The 23266-nt window shown below is 36.6% G+C and overlaps 1 protein-coding gene across 5 annotated transcripts in view; it reads left to right on the top strand.

Annotated features, from left to right (window-relative positions):
* The window catches only part of L3MBTL4 (L3MBTL histone methyl-lysine binding protein 4), a 354831-nt gene that overhangs the window by 238009 nt on the left and 93556 nt on the right, over window positions 1–23266 (top strand). For 2 of the 5 annotated variants that reach the window (XM_029922680.1, XM_029922679.1), the window contains one exon: window positions 10815–10885. The exons of 1 other annotated variant lie outside the window; for it this stretch is intronic. In XM_029922680.1, the coding sequence (XP_029778540.1) occupies window positions 10815–10885 (71 nt within the window). Of the gene's footprint in view, window positions 1–10814; window positions 10886–14180; window positions 14244–20538; window positions 20555–23266 lie in introns of those variants that run through there. 2 more of the 5 variants (XM_029922683.1, XM_029922682.1) reach the window with 2 other exon arrangements.

Genomic DNA, 23266 nt, shown 5'->3' with positions numbered 1-23266 from the left:
TGGATACTGATGCCTCTCTATTTTTGTAGCTGTATCTTGCATTTTTTATTTGTGATTACACCCACTCCTCTTGTTTAACCTTCACAGGGTCGAGTTGTTCTTTACTGCTTTTTCCCACCCACACTGTTTACAACTGTAAGTGGTATGAAAGCTCGAGCATCCTTTCTGTTTCCTAGTTGAGGGAGAATTTTTTCTTTTCCTTTTTTAAAACTGTTTTCCAAGGAATGGTGTTTATTTACCAGAGTTATAGAGACCAGTGCATCCATTTGCTCATACTCTTTTTGTTCTCTTTTTTTTCCAAATAAAAACTTGGTTTCTCTTGTAAACATTTTAGACATTCATCCTCAATGTCAAGAGTTGGAGACACAAAACAGATCTTTAAAGTGCTTTAAAAAAAAGCTGTTAGAACTGCCACATACTTTAAGCCTAGCTAAGTCTTTCTTTTTTAGCAAACATAGATATATGGCTTCCCCTATCTTGAACTCCTCATAGGAACTTACTCCTTTCAATATATTATTATATGCCTTACCATTTTGAAGAGGATTTGTACTGGAATACATCAGATAAGCATAATTACTACAGTAGAGAGAAGTAGAGAATGTCAGTTGATAACCAAGCAGAAAAATCACTGTGGAATCCTATTCATGTATGCTGAGTGCGGTGGAAGTAGCTGGAAGAGAGGAGGGAGTCATGCTGTGCACATCTTGAATTCTTAAGCCTTCTTTTATTTTCCAGTCTCAAGACCAGGGCCCACCTTGCACTCTAACCCCTGTACCCTTTTTTTTAACCAGCCATCATGAGAATGTATGTTACTGGCCATAATGCCCACTTTGATTCTACCCCCATCTCTGTGACATCCTGTTCATGGTCTAGGATTCCAGGCTGGGGAAAAAACAAAACAAGGAAATCATCAAGGAATCATATGTAAGCCAATTATGGGCCGAAAAAAATATATAACTCTTCTCACAGTTTACTTGTAGTAGTTTCCTGAAGCTGACTTTTCCATAACCCAAATCTTTGCTCTTAAAATCACAAGATATCAGAGACAGGTGGAGGATAATATTTAAATTCCATCTCTTTTCTTCTACATGTTGAGAATTGTTTTTACGTGGCTCCTATCCCAGTATAGATGTGGGATTAAATTACTGAAAATTAGAGTTAATGTTTCCACACGCCTTCCATCCACCCATCCATCCACCTGTCTCTCCATCCATCCATCACTGAGCTCAGGACGGGCCTTTGTAATTTCTTACGCCAGCAACACTTGTCACCTTAGACTCTCCAGACTGCTGACAATTCAAGTGCAAAGTAAAATTAACTCTCAACATTCTTCCAAAATCAATTAGATACTGCCCAGCAATTTAGGGAATTTTGTCTTTTCCCTAACCCCTTGCCAGTTTTGTGACTATTTTTTAAAAGTATGTTTGTTTTCATATTAATTTTGGTAGAAGGAGTTATTATTAACAAATCATCTAATTATGGTCACATTTTCGGAATAGAAGGTCAAGTTTTAAAGTTGAGTGGGTTATATGCTACTAGTGGTTTATAAGATACACCTTCATAGCAACAATATGACATTTTAATACAACTTTAAAGAGTCAAACTCACAATGAGTTACAATTACTGAAAACTCTATGGCTTTTTTTTCCTTGTATGAATAGAGTCAGTTGTATTACAGTCCTGGTGCATTAAGTATAGACAAATGACCTTATACTTGAGCTTCTGTCATTTAGGGATGGACTCTTGGGGAGAGGAGAATTTTTAATTCGTTTGACCGTTTTATAGTCTGCACATACATTACCTTTGGATCTTCCCATATCTTGTGATTTAGGCAAAGTAGATATTATTGTCATTACAGTATTGCCATTTGTAGGTGAGGAATTAGAGATCTTTAAAAGTAACTGGTCTGGGACCCAAACATAGGTGTTCTGATTTGATCCAGCATATTCCTGTTTCAGTAAACTAGTAATAGAAACACCAGAAGTATTAGTAATAATAAATATAATAATTATTCATGTCATACACTCACTTTGGGCCACAAAGCACTGTGCTAAACAATGTATAAATGTCATTATGTTAATTTCATTTTATGCTCCCTCTGGTTTTATAATGCAGACACCTGCAGGTTCAGAGAGGTTAGGAAGAGTGTGCAGGACCACACAGACAATTAATAGGGAAGATAGGATTTGGGTCTAGAACTGCCTGACTCCAAATCTTGGACACGTTTCAACCACAATAGACTACAAAGGAATGTTGGTTTCATGCTTTGAAGGGCCTGGTTGAATTTATGTAGAGACTACTTTCTACTATATCTAGGATTTTCAGGGTCATCTTGTGATGTATTTATCACTTATTTTGTGAAAATAGAATTATTGTAAGGGAGGGCTCTTACTATGTTTTCCCAAAACCATTTATTCTTACTTATGCTATATGTAATAGAAAATCTTCTATCTTAAACACATTTAGTCATTGTAATAGACTAAAGGCCTTACTCTGCAACAAGCGAATAAAATTATTAAAACAGTGTCATCATAAAGAAATTACTTTGAAATGCAACTGCTCCCCCCCCCCATATTATCTGTTAACTGGCTTCTCTAGGCCTGAGGGGAGCATTTTTTTCAGGCATTTCCCACCCACGTGAGTATTCTTTAATAACTTTTTCTCTGCCTCCCCAAAGCGGGGCTTAATATACTCTAGTTCACACAATTGGTAGGACCATCATTGTTAATATTCAGTCATATTCATAGTCACTCATTGCTATTAAGAAAATCTAAGAGAATGTTTAATAAATCTCATTTTATTTGACCTAATGCCTTCCATATTATAAATTTTGTGCACTTCCCTAAGGCCTATATTGATAATAAAAATGGCTATGGAAAGCTATGGTAATCAGAGAGAATGGAATGTAGTGGAATAGTTCCTTAATGTTCCTTATAATAAATTGTTCCGCCACAAGCAACTAGTTTATTTCCACTACTCTCATTAGCTGCACCATAAATACCTTCTGTGGGGTCCATTCTCAGAATTAAAACAGTGTTAGTTGGTTGCTTCCCATATTAACCTTCCAAGTCATTACATGGGTTTTCTTTAATCCATCAGTGTCTTCCCACATGAATTTCCTGCTGTGGGAGATAAAGTCAACTCAGCATCACACTCACTCTCCATCATCACCCACAATATTGCTTTTATTACTGGGCTGCCGGTGTCTTTGTTCTCATTCTTCCTACCTTGTCTACTTCCACCTGTGTCTTCTCCCTTTGCAAAAGCTCATTTGTGTCTTAAAGTATTTTATAACAGTTCCAGTCCATATGAGCTTCTTGAGATTAGAGGTCACATATTACACATTTCTGTATTACTAACACCTAGTATAATGCCAGACACTCAGTAGGCACTCAACAAGTTAAATAGATTTGGAGCAGCCACTATGTGCCAGATACATGCTAGGCCTGGGGATATGGACCCAATAAGAACTAGTCCCATTCCTTGTTCTTAGCATCCCTTTGTGCTTTGGTCCATACCACAAATCCTTAGCTTGTGTGTGTACCTTTTTAATGCTTACTTTGTATGTATGCCCTATTTTCTCAAAAGGACTGGAATCTACTAAAGAGTAAGGACCTGTTTTTATTATGCTTTTGTTTCTTCCTCATTCCTAGTCCCATTAGAGGTTCTTAGTAAATCTAAGTTGATGGGTTCAGGTATGTACCTCAGTTTGCCTCTTAAAGTCTCAATTTCTTCAACTGTAAAATGAATGTAATATGTGAGGCTTAGATCTTGCATATAGGTATATAGATGTAGGTAGATATAGATGTATGACTGAGCCTGGCATGTAGTAGAGACTATGTAAATAATAGTTCCATATCTTTTCCCACTTTTTAACAGTCGTTGATTTTAAAGTCTTGCAGCTGGACCTGTCCTAGTTGTGTATATGCAGCACATGTTTGCACCAAAAATAGAAATTCAGACCTTCATTTATTTATTATTTTTTTAATGTTCATTTATTTTTGAGAGAGAGAGAGAGACAGAGCACAGATGGGGTACAGGAAGTGAGAGATGGAGTCACAGAATCCAAAGCAGGCTCCAGGCTCTGAGCTGTCAGCACAGAGCCTGATGTGGGCCCTGAACTCACAAGCTGTGAAATCATGACCTGATCCGAAGTCTGCTGCTTAACCGACGGAGCCAGGTGCCCCAGACCTTTATTTATTTAGTCTGAGCTATTCCTTGGCATCCAGAACTCAATTAAATACACCCCTTCATCAAGTGAGCAGTGGTCAACCATCAAGACACCCAGAATCCTTCTGGGCCTGTAGAGGCTGTGGCTAGACAGGAAAGCCACCCCCATCCAAACAAGCTCCTTCCTTCTCCGCACCTCTAGGCGTACTCTGAGGGACCTCTAGCAAAGCATGAGGATCATGGGGATGTGTAATGGGAAGGGACTCAAAGATTGCCTAGTCCTGCTTCTTCAGCATAGAAGTAAGGATATCAGAGCCAAAGAATTGAGTTCCCTTATTGACACTGTCATGAATGACAACTCTGAGTGCTCTCCTCGGTCACTGCTCTGTTCATTGTTCCATACATCTCCTCCACAAGAACTGGGAGCCTGACTGCAACCACCTCCTGAAATCAAACATTCGTTCATTCTTTCATTCATTCATTATTTTCCATTTAACAGTACTTAGAAAAGTACTGTTCTGAACTCCAATGCAAAACAGACTAACATTCTTGTCCTCTGTAAGCTTTCACTTGGTGATAAGAAAGTCACCCAACCTAGCAAAGTGGCAGGACGAGGATTTGAACTCAGGTGGGTAGACTGGCAGCAGGCATGTTGATTCACTCATTGCATCGACATTTGTTCATTCAGCACATATGCATGGAGCTTCTCCTCTGACTCAGTGGTGTGTCAGATGCTACGAATATGGGAGTGAACAAAACTGTCCCGTGTCTGCAGGTAGAGGAGATGGAGGAGGAAAGACAAAAGTAAACCATAGATGAGGAGAAAATCACAGACTATGATTAAGTGCCATGGAAGAAGTAACAAGGGAATGAATAGGCAACGTTCAAAATGTTTCCAGGATTACCTGTCTTAACGTCCTAGAGACCATCAGCAGATCCATGCCATTAGGGAAAACAAGGCTGGGGCGGGGGAAAAGGTTCTGTTGAATATTTTGCAAACTAAAAAAGTAGTGAGTCCAGTCAAGATCAGCTCAGGGGATCAGAAACAGTGCTTGGGTGAAAGGACTTGGCCCTCATTGGATCCCTCTTGCCTTGGTTCCTTTGGCACTTTCATTACAGTCTTGTGTTTTGTAAACAAATTGACACTTCTGTTGATGCGTTATAAAATACCCAATGTATGCCCTAAAAAGAGCTTTAAAAAACATTTCTCTGAGCTGGTTTTCACAAGGCATTTTATAATTTATGGTGGATCTCTGGATTTCTGGAATCCTGCCTTGGCCCAGGCTCTTAGTAATTAAATGCTGTAGAACAGCATGTGCTAAGTCCACAGCCCCTTGCATAAAGGAATACTGCTGTTCCTGCACACCAGAAAAACAAGACTTTGTTGCCCAAGCAGCAGCAGGCATTTTTTCCCATATATATATATATATATATATACATATATATATATATATATATATATACTTAATTTGGCTTTAAAATAATTATTCTCCACTCATTGTAAATAGTAAAGTTGGGGCACTTAACATGAAATTTTCTCATAACTAAAACAATGTTTGTGTATTATAAGAAACTAGAAAATATTGATTAGTAAAAAGAAAATAATAAAAATTTTTAAAATTAATAATACACTTTTTCTTGTGAGGTATAGATTTGCAGACTTGTAAAAATATGCTAAAATTCTCACTACAATAATTGAAGTAATATAGCAGTTTTTAAAAAACAATTGCTCATTCCCTACTTCTCAACTCTGATGGGTGTCCTGAGGCCACTTGTGTGAAGAGTCATGTTCTCTTTTATGCTTTTTCTGTGTTTATATATGTATGGATATTCAGGTGTGCATTCACTCTTTTATTAAGATACATTACAATAATTTTATGTTAATGTTTCATTTGAGGTTGGCTTGTCTCACTCTGGGTAGATTAGGGTATAATCGTGTTGAATGTGGGGGAAAGAAACTGCATTCTTGACATGAACGCATAAGGGAAGGTTTAAAAGACCTGTCATTAAATATAGTAAATAAATAAATAAATAAAGCTTTAGCTTTTATAAAACACACATATTTTTATCCCCAAGATTATAATGGTGGTTTGAATAAGGCACCTATAAATAAGTCAGCAGTTATGGCCAGAAGAAAAATAACCTGGTCTTAGACTTTTATTTTTATACGGAAAAGTTGTAAAGACTTATGCAACTAAGTCTACCCACAAAGAAAAAGCAAAAAATTACCCTCTCCTCTTTGGGCTTCCATGTAAAACCATTGTTTATTGGCTCAAAGAAAGTCTGACAATAAAAAGATACTAGCTTTATTAAAACATGTGTTATGTATGTAACAATATGTCATGGAAATTTTGCCGTATTAAGCGGATTCAATGTGTTGTTTTAATAACTATCATATTCCATAGTGTGGATATACCTTACCTCATTCCCCTGTTGACAGTATTGGTTGAATATACTGGTTGTTTCCAGTATTTTCCCTCTGCAAATAGTGCTGCAGTAAACATTTTCATATGTAGATCATGTATTGATGCTTTAGAATGCAGTACTTTTAAAAGTTGAATTACATTTTACTTACCAACTAAACATACTATATGGATCCTTCCTTAGATTTTTAGAGTCTTACAGGGTCCTTGATTTATTTTGCCTTACTATAACTAAATTCACATATACAAACACATACATACAAGCGTGCACACATGTACACGCAAGAATGCATACGTACGTATGTAGAAAGCCTTCACAGTCCTCATAACGTGTCCCCAGCCTGCACGTCTCACCTCCGCACACACTACAGCCACTCTGAGTTCTTCCCCCTGCCTGCCCTCCACATGCCAATGTCTTTGCAGTGTCTCTCTTGATGCTTCCCTTAGTAAAACTTGGTTTGAGCCTTCTACAAACTCCTCTCCTCCTGAAAGCTTTTTCTGAGCTCGCTGACCTTTTAGACAGGAAATCCCCTCCCACTCTGTGATCCCAAAGCAATTTCTTCCTGTCTTCGTGTAGCCCTTTTCTCAGTCGGCGTGCTGTGGAAGTTGGCACTGCACACATCTGTATCCTCCGGTAGTTTGTCTCTTCGTGGCAGACACCATTTCAGCTGCACGAAACACCTGCATTTAGGAAAAGCTCAAAGAAATATTGATTTGGCTTGGGCAGTTTGTCTAAAAACTAAAAAGCTGTCAGAGCTCAATATTTGCCTTTCAACCCCTACTCTTAATTTGTAGCTAACTGCTGTTACTAAGGCAATTTTGAGAAAAGTAGTAATGTAAATCCATCACATGTCATATGTATATTTTTGGCTTTAGGAGCCTTTTCCTTTATTGCTAGAACAGGAGTCAGCGAACTTTCCCTCTCAAGAGCTTTGCTAAAGGTGGTAAATATGTTAGGCTCTGGGAGCCCTAAGAACTCTGCTACAGTTTCCCAGTTTGACCACTGTTGTGTGAAAGCAGCCATGGACAGTAAGTAGCAAATGAGCATGGCTGTATTCTACTAAAATTTCGTTCACAGAAACAAGCAATGGACAGGATTTGACTCCTGGACTGTCTTTTGCAACTCCTGTTCTGGAAGGCATCTAGCTACATTTCGATGACTAATCTGACTTAAATCCAAATTCTGATTTTTCCACTTTGGCCCTTCTTACTATGTGACTTTGGACCAACTACTAAATCTCTGTGTTTTTCAGCACATGTGATTCAGGACCTACATTTACTGAACCCAGAAACAGTAGCTGCTAACTTGCCTTATTTACTATAGCAGAAGTATAGAAAGAGGGTCAGAGAGCATTGGCCCCTTTTTTCGAGTGGAAGTAGCAAAATCCTCAGGACAGGGCAAGTGGAAAACCAACGGGTAGCAGAATCGGATTACAGGGACAGGTCTCACCAGCAGAAGCAGGAATCCTCTCAGTCATGTGCTCCCCTTTGCAGGGACACATGGATAGACAGGTAGCCTGGCACTTGCTGATCCAACATCAGTATCACTAATAAAAGATTTTGAAGATTGCTTGGAGCACCTGGATCTATGATGACTACATAGAAGGTATAGGCCAGGCTTCAAGCAAAACTATTGGGAAAATATTCATACCTGGAGATCTTAATAGTGTTACCTTTAGCTAAAATACAATTACTCTTTGGCACATCACTGGCCTGATTAGGCCAAACATTTCTACTGTCAGTGTGCAATAGATTCTTTCAAGATGCAGCAGTGCCATTGCCTTTCCCTCTGCCTTCAAGGTGAAGTCCAGACACTTCAGAACAGTGTGCAAGGCTCTCCACACCTTAGCTCTAGCTTTTTCTTTTAGTTCTTTGTATTCCCTGCAGAGTAGGTGCTTTAGCCAAATAGATTGATTAGTTTCTTTGTGTCCCACAAACACCCTCCCTACCATTTTGCTTGTGCTTGGTCTGCTGCAGTTTCTGCTTTTCTCCCACCCTAATTTTCTAGAGCTTTGCAAGGCCATCGATCATGCACATCTCCCTTCTGTCAGGACCCACCCACCTGCGTTCTCTGCAGATCCCCCACTAGCCTAGTGCCAGGTCATCTCTCCCTCCAGCTGCCACGAGCATTATTGATGCTCCCTTTTTCTGCTCTGTGACATCTCTTCATCGATGCCTTCTGTAAATGCTCAAACATTGGACAGTGATGCACAGAGTAGCATGGATTTGGAGTCTGCAGACTTGAGTTTGTGTTCTGACTTCACCATTGACTCACTGTGTGCCCAAGATGGGCAAGTAGTTTAATGTCTCTGACCCTTTATTTATATCAGGAGTCCTATACCCTCTTTACAGAGTTTGCAGGAATGAAATGGGCTTGAACAAAGTGAAGAATGGAGGAGTCCTGAAAAGCACCTGTCCTCCTCAGGAAATGTTACTGAGCATGAACCACTTACACTGTTTGGTTTGGTGTATCTCCCTAGTTTTGAAAGCGAGACTGTACTGAACAATACTGGTGGTGAATAATGGTGCCTGGAATTTTTTAAGAAACTACTCAGTAAATTTATTTGATTTATTTTTAAATTGCTTTTTAAAGTCCCCATCAAAGTTATATAAGGCATTCTTGCTTCTATTTTTCCAAATTTTAAGATAAAATCAAGATCTTCATCAGTATCTATTGTGGAGGGATGCTTTAAGATGGTTTGGAAATCAGCTCAGTTTCATCAAATTTGTCAAGTTTGGGAGAATATTCCCAAACAAATATTTGCCAAAATATATAAACAGAGCGAAAATTATCCTTTTTCCATCTTATTCTTTGCAGAATGACTACACCATGCTATTTAGTGCACATGTTGTGCCCCTGGCATTCCACATTGACCAGCTCTCTACCAGATGCTCACTGCTTCAATTTAAGGCCTCTTTCTATTGCTAATATTCTTTCATACAAGGATGTAAATAAATCCTGATGATCTGTATATATCCAGAATATAATGAAAATTAAGCATATTGAATTAATTGAAAATATTCCTCATATTTTTATGCATGTCCCTGCTGTCTAAAAATTTGTAGACTATTTTATAATATATTATTTCACCAATTTTTCAGAACAAACACCATAAAGCAAGTCCAGTCTCCATTTTGCACATTGGGAAGCTGAGACCTCTAGATTTAAAAACGAACTCTGACTCAACAAACCTCGAGCCTGGCCCCAGATTTTCTCCACTGAGGATATCAGACCTCCTTTTAAGGTCCACAGATGGGGTTTCAAAAGAAATTCTTTCTCAGTTTCTTGATTTTTTGATTAAAAAAGGTCTTAATGGTAAAAAAGATAATCTGTATAAGCTGAAGTTACCTCCAATTATGTACCTCCAATTATGTATGTTGCTTAGGTTTCTGTGTAAGGTTTCGGGAACTGAATCAGTGTCTCATGTAAAACAGAAACTGAGCAAATTCTCAAGAGCTTATCATCAGTGAAGATAAAATGAGAGAACTGCTGTACAAGTAATCGGAAAATACATTTGCAAAGTGAGCTATTTTAATTTTCATTAAAATCATAAATACATACACATAAATTAATCAACTATTTCAGGGTCTCTCTCTACTTAAAATTAGTTTACTAGGTAATTAGCAATGCTGGGAAAAGTTTCATTTAAGAAACTTCAATGTTCATTACAAACCATGAGCCTCAAGTTTTAATAAAGTCGTATGATGGAAGAATTACAAAATTAGTCCTTACTGCATACTGGAGCATTTTAAAAGTTAATTAATTCTCTGACATTCAACTGCATAACTAAATTACTTAATGCAATTGTTTTTGTACAATGTCTATAATCTTCTGATCAAAATAAAAGCTAAAATCATAAGTAGCAATTATTATTTACCCATTTGTTACCACACATCTACTACCATCCCTGCTAGTTCCTCTTCAGAGTCAGAAGAGATTATTCTCGAGAGAGTTTTGGAAACTTTCTATTGTAACACAATGAATGGGGATTGGAGAGGGGAGAGCTTTCAAGTTGCAGACTTTAAAGTTAGTTTCAGACTGAAAGTATATCTTTAAAATCTTAAATGGAAGAAGAATTCTAACAAGGCTGTGTGCGGCAAAATACCTGCTAATTCGCTATTGTTTATCCTGTGGTTTCTGTTTAAGTTTGTGGTGCTGTCATAATTTATTCCTACCTCACAGGATAATGAATCTAGATTTTATTTCTGTTCTCTGCCCAGACTTGTACAGCAGGCAAAGTGTTGGAAAATCAAAGGAAAAGAAGATATTGACTTGGATAATCTCTTCAGAGGTAAAACCGAAAACACTAGTGAAAACACAGACTATGCTTTTTTTGTGTGAAGTATGTCTTAATTTGTTTGCTGGGTTGGTTTTATCATTCCAGTAGGGAATGTGGAAAGAACTTGAAGAGGGGAGGAAAGATCTGTGTTCTAGTCCTGACCCTACGGACAAGCAGGTTCCACTAAGTCTACACCCTGACCTTGATTCCTAGTGAAAGGGCTAGACTAATTTCTGTGGTCCTCACTCCTAATAGGACAGACCAGAACCTATTGAAGTAAAGGTCTCTTTGGTAGAGGCTCTCCACCATCTGCAGAGGGCTTGGAGGAGGGGAACCAGGAGTGTCTCATGGCATTTGAGGGACTGGGAAATGTACCGCATATTTAAGACAGGCAAGACGGTTATTGGGGGGAAAGTTAAACCATTAAAAGCTGAAGGATTATCAGAGTGTAAGTAAGAGAATTGCCAATCTTCATTTAATTCTTTTTCTTTGTCATTAAGGTTCACTCTAGACAAAATTTTGCCTATAATTTTGAGGTTATATTGTAGCAATCTAAGGAATAAGTTTCCCCTTAGTTATGTTAAGTTACTGCAATATTTTTTATTTGATCAGATGTAAATATTGGTAATTTGTAACCAGCGTCCTCATGTCTTCAGCCATAGCAGTTCTTCTGTATGTTTGTGTCTCCCAGAACGTGGTAGATCTGTTCCTCTTCCAGAGGAAAAGAAAATTAGTGAGCTTTCTGCTGACTTGGCCAAAAATGCACTGAATTAGCACAGTTTGCTAGCACTGTGCTCCTCTCCAATACAATTACCAGTTAGACTTTTAAGAGAGAAAAAAAAAAAAAAGAGTGTACTTGGTAGCCATTGAACAAAAGACTTATGACATCCATGAGCAAAGCTGACCTGTTCACATCAGGCAGGGTCCACGCTCAGCTGTGGTTGGCACGACTCCTGATTTCATCTCAGCCAAAGAGGGAGAAAGACTCTTCTCCTCAGAAAATGAGGGCAGTTAAGTTACTGTGGTTTCATTGTGCATCCATACATTGCTCCCCAACCAGAAGAATTTCTGTGTAATATAATCAGATCTGAACATTGCTTTAAATAAAAAAAATGACTGATATTTTTTAGAAACTGTTCTGTACAAATGTTCTAATCCACTTTTCCTTGCCTCCATTCTGTAAACAACATGTGTTTTGGAACAGTACAAGGAGCCCTAAAAAAGTGTCAGTGTTTTAATTCATATTTTGACACTTTTGAAAATATCTCCACAGAGTAATTATGTATATGTTCCTGTTAAAACAGATACACAGTCAATTTTGTAATTCACATAGTAGAAGTAGTAATGAGGATCATCCTTATAAAAATAGAAAATATCACTAGCAAAACCATTTGCATAATGTGAAAGATGAAATCTCTTCTTATTCAGTGTGTACTGATTCTTTTCTGCATCACTTTTAAAAGGTTTATATTGTCTACCTTAAAAATAAAACAGCCAGCTATTTTACCAGCAAAATGAGTTTATTTGGGAAAAGCAAAGAATTGCAATTAGGGGCAAGCGATCTATGGCAAAACCACAAGCAAATCTGGAGAAAAAAATGAAAGAAGTGTTACTTTAAAGAACAAAAAGAGGAAGTTTCTCTGAAGCAAAGTCGTTGGAGGAAAGGGAGAGTTCACGGTGTCACTGTGACATTAAATGATCATTTAATATTTTCCTTTTCATTTTCTTCAACCTCTAAGTCTCAGCAAAATTCCAAGTTCATTTGGGTTATTTTGTTGTTGTTCTGGGTAGAGATCTGAATAAACCCCTTAATTCATCAGGAGTATTTTTTTAAAGGAAAATGAGCTAAAATTTGTTCTCCATTTCTCCTAGGAGGGGGAAATTGTACACTTTTGATATTTAAAGATTGTGTGTACATACAGCTTGTGTTTTTCATATCCTGGGCAGTTTTCAGTTTTTACTTGGAAACATCTTTGTTTTCTAAATCATTTTATTCACAATAGATATTCTTGGCAGATGTATCATAAAAAAATCTCCCCATAATTTTCAAGAATACTTCTGAGAGATACAGCATTCTTTCCTTTACCATAATAGTGTGTAAAATTAAAATGGGATGATAGAACATTTTAATTAGTTATATAAATTTGTTGAGGAAAGCATGATGATCTAAAAGCATGTCTGGTAGTAAACTTGATGAAAGTTAGAGTCTGTCTTACTACTCTGCAGGCGTACAGGTAAGCTAGGGTGTTACACCTGAGACATGGAGAATGGTAGTTCTCTTCTCTGACTTTTGTTAAGTAAAATAACGCGTGAAAATACTGTTGCCGTATCTGCTGCACCACATCCCTTCTCTGGAATTGAGTTGGGCATCTATGTGGTGGTCTTTCAGGTTTTTACCTTTGCTCAGTGAATGTTCCACAGAGAACAGCACAAAATCGCCTCCTTTGAACACAAATTGAGTGACGCTAATTAAAGCACATTTCCATTATGTATAAAGGTCCTGCTCACCTAAGTGACCTTTAGAGAGCCCCAGAACCAGAGCCCTTGAAACTCAGCTACTGAGTACCACAGACATATGTCATTGTCAGGGCCACCACACTGCACTACCCCAGAGGACGTTTTTGCTATTGTGAAATGTTCAGCTAGAAAAGCTTTATTTTAACTATTTACTATTTTTGGTCTCAAATGTGTAACTCATGCTCACTTTAAAAAAATTTAAAAAAATCCAAAAATTTCATAAAGTAAAAACGTTCAACGTTGTTAATAAATCCCTCACAGATTTATTTTGGATATAATAATTCACCTTTTCACTTTGTTACCAATACAGAATCCTATTTGGTGGATAACAACAGACTTTTCTTTTCCCTCCAGTTGCTAACATATCATGGCTACCTTTCTAAGTCAGGGCATGTACACCTGCTAAGTTCTTCTTTTTGTTTATTTCTTAAGTAATAATTTTAGACCAGTACAAGACATTACACTCATTCAGTCACCATTTGTGTCGAGAAATAGAATCTGAATGGAAGACCACCTCTTGCTGTCCAGTTACCAGCTCCTGCCAGGGCCCTGACTCCCTCTTCTGATTTCTCTCACTGTTGTTGCTTTGGCCCTGTTTTGATCATCTTATATTTGAAATCACACAGTAATGATTCTTTTATGTCTCTCTGACTCTTTTTTGCTAACATTCTGTTTGTGAGATCCATTCAAATCCTGTTTGCCTGTTTGCTTCTTCTCAATACTGGATATTATTCATTGTTATGAAGATGCCACAATTCATCTGTCCATTTTAATGTTGGTTTGCTTTCAGTTTTGCCCTCTCAGCAATGGTGCTTCTCGGAACATTCTTGTATGTGATTTGGTGGATATGTGTATCCATTTCTGTAGCGTACATACTGAAGAGTGACATTCCAGGTAATTGAATGGGTTGCATTTAGGAGCTAGTGTCAAATAGTTCTACAAAGTAGTTATACCAGTACACTCTTTCCAGCACAGTTTGGAAATTGGAAGGACTCCACATCCCTTTTCCATGTTTATTGGCTATTTGAATATCTATTTTTGTGAGATACCTTTCACATTTTTCTCTTAGATTATATGTCTCTGATTGATATATAGGAATTCTTTAGGTCTGTGAATATGTCCATTGTTGGGTAGATATATTGCTGATATCTTCTCCAGTCTATGATTTGCCATTTCTCTCTCTTAATGGCACCTTGTGATAAGTAGAAATTCCAGAATTTCATAGAGCCCATTAATCCTTTCCATTTTGGTTAGCACTTCGAGTGTCCTGTTTAAGGAATTTTGCATATTACGTATTCATGAAGCTGTTCTGCTGGTTTTTTTATTCTAGAATCTTTATTGTCTTATCTTTCAGATTACAAATCTGTATTTGGATCTAAAGTGTACCCGAAGCTGATTTTTTATACATGGCATAACATAGGAGCCAGTCTTCACTTTTTATATGAATTGTCAGTTGACCCAGCACCATTTAGCAAAAATACCTTCCTCTCCCTTATTGTTCTTCATAAATTAGGTGACCATGTATGTATGGGTCCATTTCTGGACTGTTTTCTGTTCCATTTGGCTTGTCTATTCTTATGCCAGTACATACTAGTTTAATTATTATACTTGTTTAAATCTATATAATAAATCCTGGTAGCTAAAAATGCCACTTCTCCAATTTTTTTCTTTTTCTTTGAGATTGCCTGGCTACTCTTGTTCCTCTGCATATCTAAAGAGCTTGTCTTTGTACATGCGCGCGCGCGCGCACACACACACACACACACACACACACACACACACTTACATACACACATATAAACCAAACAACATACTCTGATTTTGGCTGCAGTTGCAGTGAATCTGGAGATCAATTTCAGGTGAATTGGGATTCTCTAATTCATGAGCATGGTATATCCTTCCATTTAATTAGGTATTCTTTGATAGTTTCCAATAATGTTAGGCAGTTACTCAGAGTCAGGACCTCCAGTATAATGTGGAGTAGCTATGTGATAGCAAGGCATCTTTGTCTCATTCCCAGCCTCAGAAGTGTACTGTGAAGTATAATGTTTGCTGTAGTTTTGTGGTGCCCTTTAATAGGTTGAGAAAACTGTTTCCTTTTTTAGTGTGGGCTTTTATTTTTCTGAAGAGTTATTGAATTTTATCAAGTGCTTTTTCTGCATCTGTTTGGATGATCACATGATTTTTCTCTTTATTCTGTTAATGTGGCAAGTTATAATGATTCCTCAGGAAATTTCGTATTGAAGTTTATCATATACTTGGAGTATATGAGTATTACTCAATGAATTTCAGTAAATGGATATCCATGTACCAGCACCCAGATAAAAACACAGAACCAATATTTCTTTACCAATACAGGTAGACCTCATTTTGAAGAATAAGCAAAGAATTTCAATTACCATGGTTCAAGTGAATAATTCCAGTCCACTAACAACACAATTCAGGTTTCAGTTACCACAGTACCTTAACTGGCACAAAGTGCAAGCCCTATAGTTCACAGATCACTACCTAACCAACCATTCTGCATAATGATCAGTGACTGATAATGTCTCTTCTCTCAAAGTCTGATGATTATTCTGAGCACATCTGTTGGTCAGTTCACACACTGACAGCAAACCGTGTAGTCGTGTTGCCTCTTTGTCCCCAATGATAAACACGTGTGATATTTTACAAAAGTGGATACTGGCCAACACATATGAAAGAACAGTAAAGAAACAAAGTGATAACATTGGAAGTGAAATTCTAGTCAAATGTAAACAGATTTAGAGAAAAAATAGCCAACCTTGGAGATGCTGGCTCCCCTTTCGAGAGACTCTAGCTGTACTGCCAGGGGAAGGCAATGAAAACAAATTCTGACATAAATGAGAAGATGGCTGGGAGAAACTAGGTGAATATGTCCCACAGGAAGTGACACTGGCACACAAAAAATCCCTTGCAGATGTGAAAGACAGAACATTGGAAGCTGATTCGAACTTGGAAAAAGTATGGCAGTTTACTAAAGCAGAGAAAAGACGCTTGCTCTGTATCGTAGGTGTAAGTCAAGAGGAAAGCCAACACTGTTCAACTCTTGATAAGTTTTTACAAAGACATAAGACATTTGAGCTGAATGTTTTTAGTGTTTTAAGTCACAATGTACTAAGAAAATATTATCACTACTATTTTTTAAATGTCCCTATATAATTATAATTGACAGTAAAAGATTTTTAATACTTTGATAAACATTTGTAAAGGTTGTGGAGAAATCAGTCTTCCCATTGATTATTAAGCTCAACTTATATTTAGCTCACTTTCAGCTTACACAGTCATTTTTTACAGTTTAACTACCATGCCAAGTGAGAATTTCTTATATTTTATAAAGAACTTTTTCAAATATGTTCATAAGAGAAGTTGATCTGTGAATTTTCTTCCTTGTAATGGCCTCATTATGTTTTGGTATTAAGACCTCGTAAAATTAATTGGGAAGTATGTTCTCTTTTCCATTTCCACAAAGACTTTCTATAAGAGTTGTGGCATTTCTTTCTTAACTGTTTAGATCAATTCATCATGAAGACTGTCTGAGCCTGGATTTTTTAAATGGCAATAATATTAATTATAGATTCAATTTCTTTAATAGAGTAATTTATATTTTATAAATTTCTTACTTTGGACTATGTTGATTTTTTCTACTGTGCTTTGTTTTCCCTTTTTATTAATGTCTGCTATTATAGTTTAGCCTTCTTGCTTCCGTGTTTCTTGTGGTTTATTATTATTGTTTCTCTGACTTCTTTAAATGATTGCCTCGATCATTTATTATTAATGTGTGTGCTTAAAGCTGTTACTATTAACCTAAGCATCACTTTCCTACATTAAAAAATGTTTGATTTGTTAAATACCGTAATTATTTAATTCAAACTATTTCCTCATTTACACCATGGATTATTTTACCTATGGGTTTATGTATAATGCTTCATTTTCCGATAGTTGGAGATTTTATTATCTTTTATCTGTTGATTTCTAGCTTTATTCTACTGTAGTCAGAGAACATATTCTGAACAATGGGTTTGTTAATCATGTTATTAAATCTTCTTTATTTTACTGATACTTCTTTTTTTTTCTTTTCTTTTCTTTTTTTCTTTTCTGCTTGTTCTGTTGGTTCCTGAGAGAAATATGTTAAATCCCTCCTCTATGATTATGGAATTAATGGTTTCTCCTTTTACTATATATACTTGTAGACTATATTATTAGGTTCATGTAAACTTATCATTTTGAAATACGTTGTTATTTCTCCTAGTACTTCATTCCCTAAAATCTCCTCTGTCTGGTATTAATGTTAGAACATCAGTTTTTTCTGGTTAGTGTCTGGATGGTCAGTATTAGTCTTTCCGTCCTTTCATATCTTCATCTCTATGTCTATATTTCAGTATGTCCCTTGTAAGTCGCATGTGATACTTACTTTGATATTCATCTGATTGCAGTAGTCTTTTAATTGGAATATTTAGTATATTTACATGTAATGTTATTACCATAGCTATCATTTCAATCATTATTTCCTATTATTTCTTAATAGTTTGTGTTTATTTTTCAATTTCTTGCTCTATATTTAATTAACCAAGAATTTATTATAACATTTTCTCTATATTACTTTTTTGGTTTTGCATTTTTAATGTTCTTTTAGTAAATATCATATCTAGTATAATATCAGTCTTTGTATAGGATCATTTCCCCTCTATCTGAAAGGCTCCTTATTTTATTTTTTTTAGAGTCTGCTAGCTATGTGTTTTCTTTGTCCATAAATGTCTTTCTTTTGCCATAACTTTTGAAGAATATTTTTGCTGGTTATAGAATTCTGGATTGGCAGTTAACTTTTTCCAAGTTTTAAAGATGATGACCTATTGTCTTTTGATTTCCATGGTTTTCCTCAGGAAGTCATTTGAGATTTTATTGTGTCTCCTTTCAAGAAAGTACGTTTTGGGGTGTATCTTATTATCTCTGACTGCTTAGAGGATCTTTTTGTTGTCTTTGACTTTCAGAAGTTTTTTTTATGAAGTGTCCTGATGTAGTGCTCTCTGTCTTTTGGGGATTCATAGTGCTTCTTTAGTCTGTGAGCATATGGCTTTCATTACTTTGTGGTTTCCTTGAGCATTACCTCTTCAAATACTGCTTATGCTCCATTCTCTCCTTTCTCTTCTTTTGAGACTCCATCTACAAATATATTCAACTATTACTTGTTTATATGTCTTCTATGCTGTTTTCTACATTTTCTTTTTTTTTTTTTTTTAACTACATGCTTCAGTGTGGACTTTTTTCTACTAACCTTTCTTCAAGATCACTAGTGCCTCTTCAGTGGTCTCCAAACAGCTCTCCATGCAATGAATTTTTAGTTAACTCTTTGCATTTTTCAGTTATGGGATTTTTACATTATAATTTTTAAAATAGATTATAATTCTTGAATAAAATCCTCTATTTTGCCATCGAATTTCTTAAACACTTTAGTCACAATTATTAATTCTGTGCCTTCTGATATCAACCTAAGTCATCTTTGGGCCTGCTTTTCTTGCCATCCTTTGTAAGAGGGTTGATTACAACAGCCACTCCATCATAAGTGGGAGTGGAATTTATGCCATATTCTTACTTAAAAACCACAAGATCTCACTGGATGATCCTACCATCATTTATTTAATGAAATGCTCATTCATGCACATTTTTGTTCTTTTCAGCGTTTACATTTAAAACAAAGACACAGTAAATACTCAGACAGTTATATGTGGGCATTTACAGGAATATTTTTATAGGATTAATATCTCACAGTGAAATTATTTGGTCAAAAGTGTATGATTATCAATTATAAGTGTTATTATCAACCTACCTTTAAAGTGTCTGCGGCCATGTACTCTCCTAATAACATATAAGAGCAATGACTTCGCTCTATCCTGCAAACAATAACTACTGCTAGTTCCTGTCCTTTGTGCATTTTATTCTTGATTATGTTATTATTGCCGATTTGAAGCTGGCTTAATGTATTATGGATACCAATCATTCATTGTCTGTTACAGACCTTACTAATAATTTTTGTATATACTCCCATCTTGTGCTCCCACTTATACACTTTTTTCATTTTTTTAACTAAAAATGAATTTTCATGCAGTCTGATTTATCAGGTTTTTTTTTTCTTTCATGGTTTTTAGGCTTCATTTCATCCTTATTTCAACATTAAGGTCATACAACTATATTGTCCTAGAAAAATCTGTGGCCTCATCTTTTTAACATGCAAATCTGTATGCTATATGCAATTGGTTTTTATGCAAGGATTAATGTAATATACCAGCTTGTTGTTGTTCTGAATTATTTCAATACCACTTAAAAATCCATCTTATCTTCATACTAATTTGAATACAGTCTTCATATAGGAAGTTCTGTCATATATTTGAAACTTAAAAACTCTGCCAGGGCACTGAGGGCTCAATTAGTTAAACTTCTGACTCTTGATTTCACTTCAGGTCATGATCTCATGGTTTGTGAGATCAAACTCCGTGTTGGAGCTTGGGATTCTCTCTTCCTCTGTCTCTGCCCCTTCCCCACTTATACACACACTCTCTCTCTCAAAGTAAATAAATAAACTTAAAAGAATACATTAAAAATAAAAGCTCTACAATCACTGGTACCACGTGTATATCCAAAACTCCTTTCACACCCAGAGCTGAAAGGTGCCACTTTGTTCCAGAGAGATCTGAATCCGTTGGAGGAAAGCCATTGCCAAAGTATCATTAGAAGTCAAAGTCTGGAGAGACTGAGGAAGAAAAGAGCAAGGAGATAAATATCACACTAACAGAAGGAAGGAAAGCCACAACCAGAGAACCAGGAATGACAATAATGATTTAAGCAGTTTGCCAGAAAGCCACAACCTATGGTTCCTCCCCATGGCTTTAAAAGATTCAAATCCTCTAGGACCTCTTTTTATTTCACCTAGTTCTCTATGGAAGGTGACTCAGAATTAGAACACTCACTCGTTTCACACGCACATTAAAAGCCTTCTGCTCAGCCTCCATGGGTCAGTTTACCAGGATTTTTAATTCATGGAATTACCGTGCAGGTCTGTCGGAAGGCCTGGAGTTAGTGCTCTCAGTTTTGCAGTATGTCACAAAACAAGTTGTTTCTGTTTGTGCCTGCAGGTCTTTAACCACCACCGAAAGAGTACATTGCTGTTACTTACCCAGGTGCATGCTACGTAGAGTGTCTGGGAGAGAAGGAGCGTGGGAGCAAATTGATATTTATATCAGCTCTGGGTTTTTGGTTGGGGGGGTGGTTTTTCAAAGCTTATGTTCAAAATTTTTGTTCTGTCTGTCCAAGCACCTGTCTCAGTCTGTGCGGCATGATCCTTCACACCAGCAATAACCCCAGTTGCAGCTCCACAGAAGGGGGTTACTCAGAGTTTGGAATTGCCCTGTGATCCCTAACAATGAATTCCATGCTTACTGCATGATTTCTTCATTAGGTTAGAGACTCTCTTAAACATGCTCTTTAAATTTGGTGAAAATTTATTTTGTCATTTTCAGCGTAAGTAATGGATAGACAGAAACATAGAAAATCATATGGGGTGCCTGGGTGGCTCATTTGGTTAAGCGTCCAAATCTTGATCTTGGCTTAGGTCTTGATCTCAGGGTCATGAGTTCGAGCCCTGCATTGGCCTCCATGCTGGGAGTGAAATCTACTTAAAAATAAGAAACATAAAAATTATCAGTGGTTATACTTTGTGCATTATATTTAGAAAACTGACATATTCTATGAGCTTAATTTTACACTGAATTTTAAGGGGCTTCTTTGGGTTCATGCCAAGTGGATTTGCTCACACAAGGATCTAAGGAAAGAAGGGCCTACCACAACCTTCTTACTGATATTGTTTGCCCATGGGAATCATTACAGGTAAAACACAAATTGATGGTTTCAGTTCTGACATGGAAGTCATCACTATAGTCCTCACAATAAGAAAGAAGCTGAACAAATTGAAAATCAACAGATTTCAGATCCATCAGAGAGTGGAGGCCCTACCCTCAAGGGAAACTGTTTTATCACTGGTGTATGTGTCCTGAGGGGAAAGCAGTTAGATGGCTCCAAACCCCTCTAGCTATGTGTCACAGATACTGGAAGGGAAAACAAAAAGGCTAAGAAACTCTTCTTAAGGCCACAGGGATGTAAGCCCATTAATTAAAAAAAACAAAACAAACAAACAAAAAAAAGCAAAAAAAAAACGGGCTTAACCATAAGACTCTAGAACATTTTCCCCACCAGTACATTGACCACCACATCAGTAGGGCCCCAATATAATAACAGTAGATTTATAACAGAGAACTCTGAGATACAGACTCCGTTGGAGGAGTTTCTAGGGAAACCCAAAGACAAAAGAGAAAGAAAGAGGACATGAGAGGAAGTTGAAACCTCTGACATCTATGGGGAAACCAAACATGAACAGCCTAACTGCTAGCTGTTTTAACATGAAATCTCATACCAAAGACCTTTACCTAAGTTCCTATCACCTGGTACATCCTGTCTGGCTTTCAACAAAAACTGCAAAGCATGCTAAGAGGCAAAACAAACAAACCCACCATAGACTGAAGAGATACAGCAACCACTGGAATCAGTCTCAGATATAGCAGACATTTTGGAATTATCTGACTGGGGATTTAACCATGATACAGCTATGTAATTATGTAACTATGATTAGAACTCTAATAGAAAAAGAGGATATGCAAGAATAGATGGGCAATATAAGCAGAGAGATGGAAACTCTAAAAAGGAACCAATGGGAAATGTTAGAAACCGAAAACACTATAAGAAAAATGAAGAATGCCTTTGATGGGCTCATCTTTAGCTCGGATGCACCAATGAAAGGATCAGGGAGCTTGAAGCTGTCAGTGGAACTTGCCAAACGGAAAAACCAAGAGAAAAAGAAATGAAAAAAGATGCTACAGAAATACCCAAAACTGTGGAACAAGGAGTGAAAAATACATGTAATGGGAAGATCTGAAGAAAGATAAAAAGGAGCAGGAGAAATATTTTAAATAATAATGGTTGAGTATTTTCCCAAATCAATGACAGACACCAAAATCCCAGATCCAGGACTAAGGATGAATATGAAAAATTCTACACCTATGTATATCGTGTTTAACTTATAAAAAATTACAGAGCAAATCTTGAAAGAAACCAGATTTAAAAAAAAAACCTGTAAAGCAATGAAAAAAATTACATTGAACTTTCTTCAGATGCCTCTAAGCAAAAGACAGTGGATAAAATATTTTAAAGTATTTAAACTTTTGTTTTAAGAAAAAAAACCCACAACGAACAATTTTGTGCACAGTGAAAGTACCCCTCATATGTGAAAGAGTGATAAAGACTTTCTCAGATGAACAAAACCTAAGACCTGCCTTGAAAGAAATGTTAAGAGAAGTTCTTCAGAAAAAAAGAAAATGATAAGGGTCAGAAAGTCAGAGCTTCATTAAAAAAGAGCACTAAAGAAAGAACAAATGGAGGTAAGATTAAAATCTATTTTTCATATTCTCAGTTGATCTAATAAATCAGTTCAGGTGCTTTTCAAAATAATCATAACAGCAATGTATTGGGTGATTCTAGCTTATGGATAAGTGAAACGAGTAACATTTTAAGGAAGGTTTAATATGCCAAGGAAGGAGAGAAAATAAAATTATAAAAAATGCTTGATTAAAATCAGAGAAGAGAGGAAGAGAGGGAGAAGACAAGAAAAACATCATAAGGGCAACAAATTCAAAATGGATCATAGATCTAAATATAAGACATAAAACTATAAAACTTTTAGAAGATGAGGTAGGAGAAAATAGATGACCTTGTTTTTGGCAATAAGTTCTTAAATATGACACCAAAGTCACA

This window comes from Suricata suricatta, chromosome 14, assembly GCF_006229205.1.
Source record: "Suricata suricatta isolate VVHF042 chromosome 14, meerkat_22Aug2017_6uvM2_HiC, whole genome shotgun sequence".
In the NCBI taxonomy this organism is placed as follows: Eukaryota; Metazoa; Chordata; class Mammalia; order Carnivora; family Herpestidae; genus Suricata; species Suricata suricatta.
The sequence above is the reverse complement of the archived record's forward strand: the minus strand, read 5'-3'. Positions and strand labels throughout refer to the sequence as shown.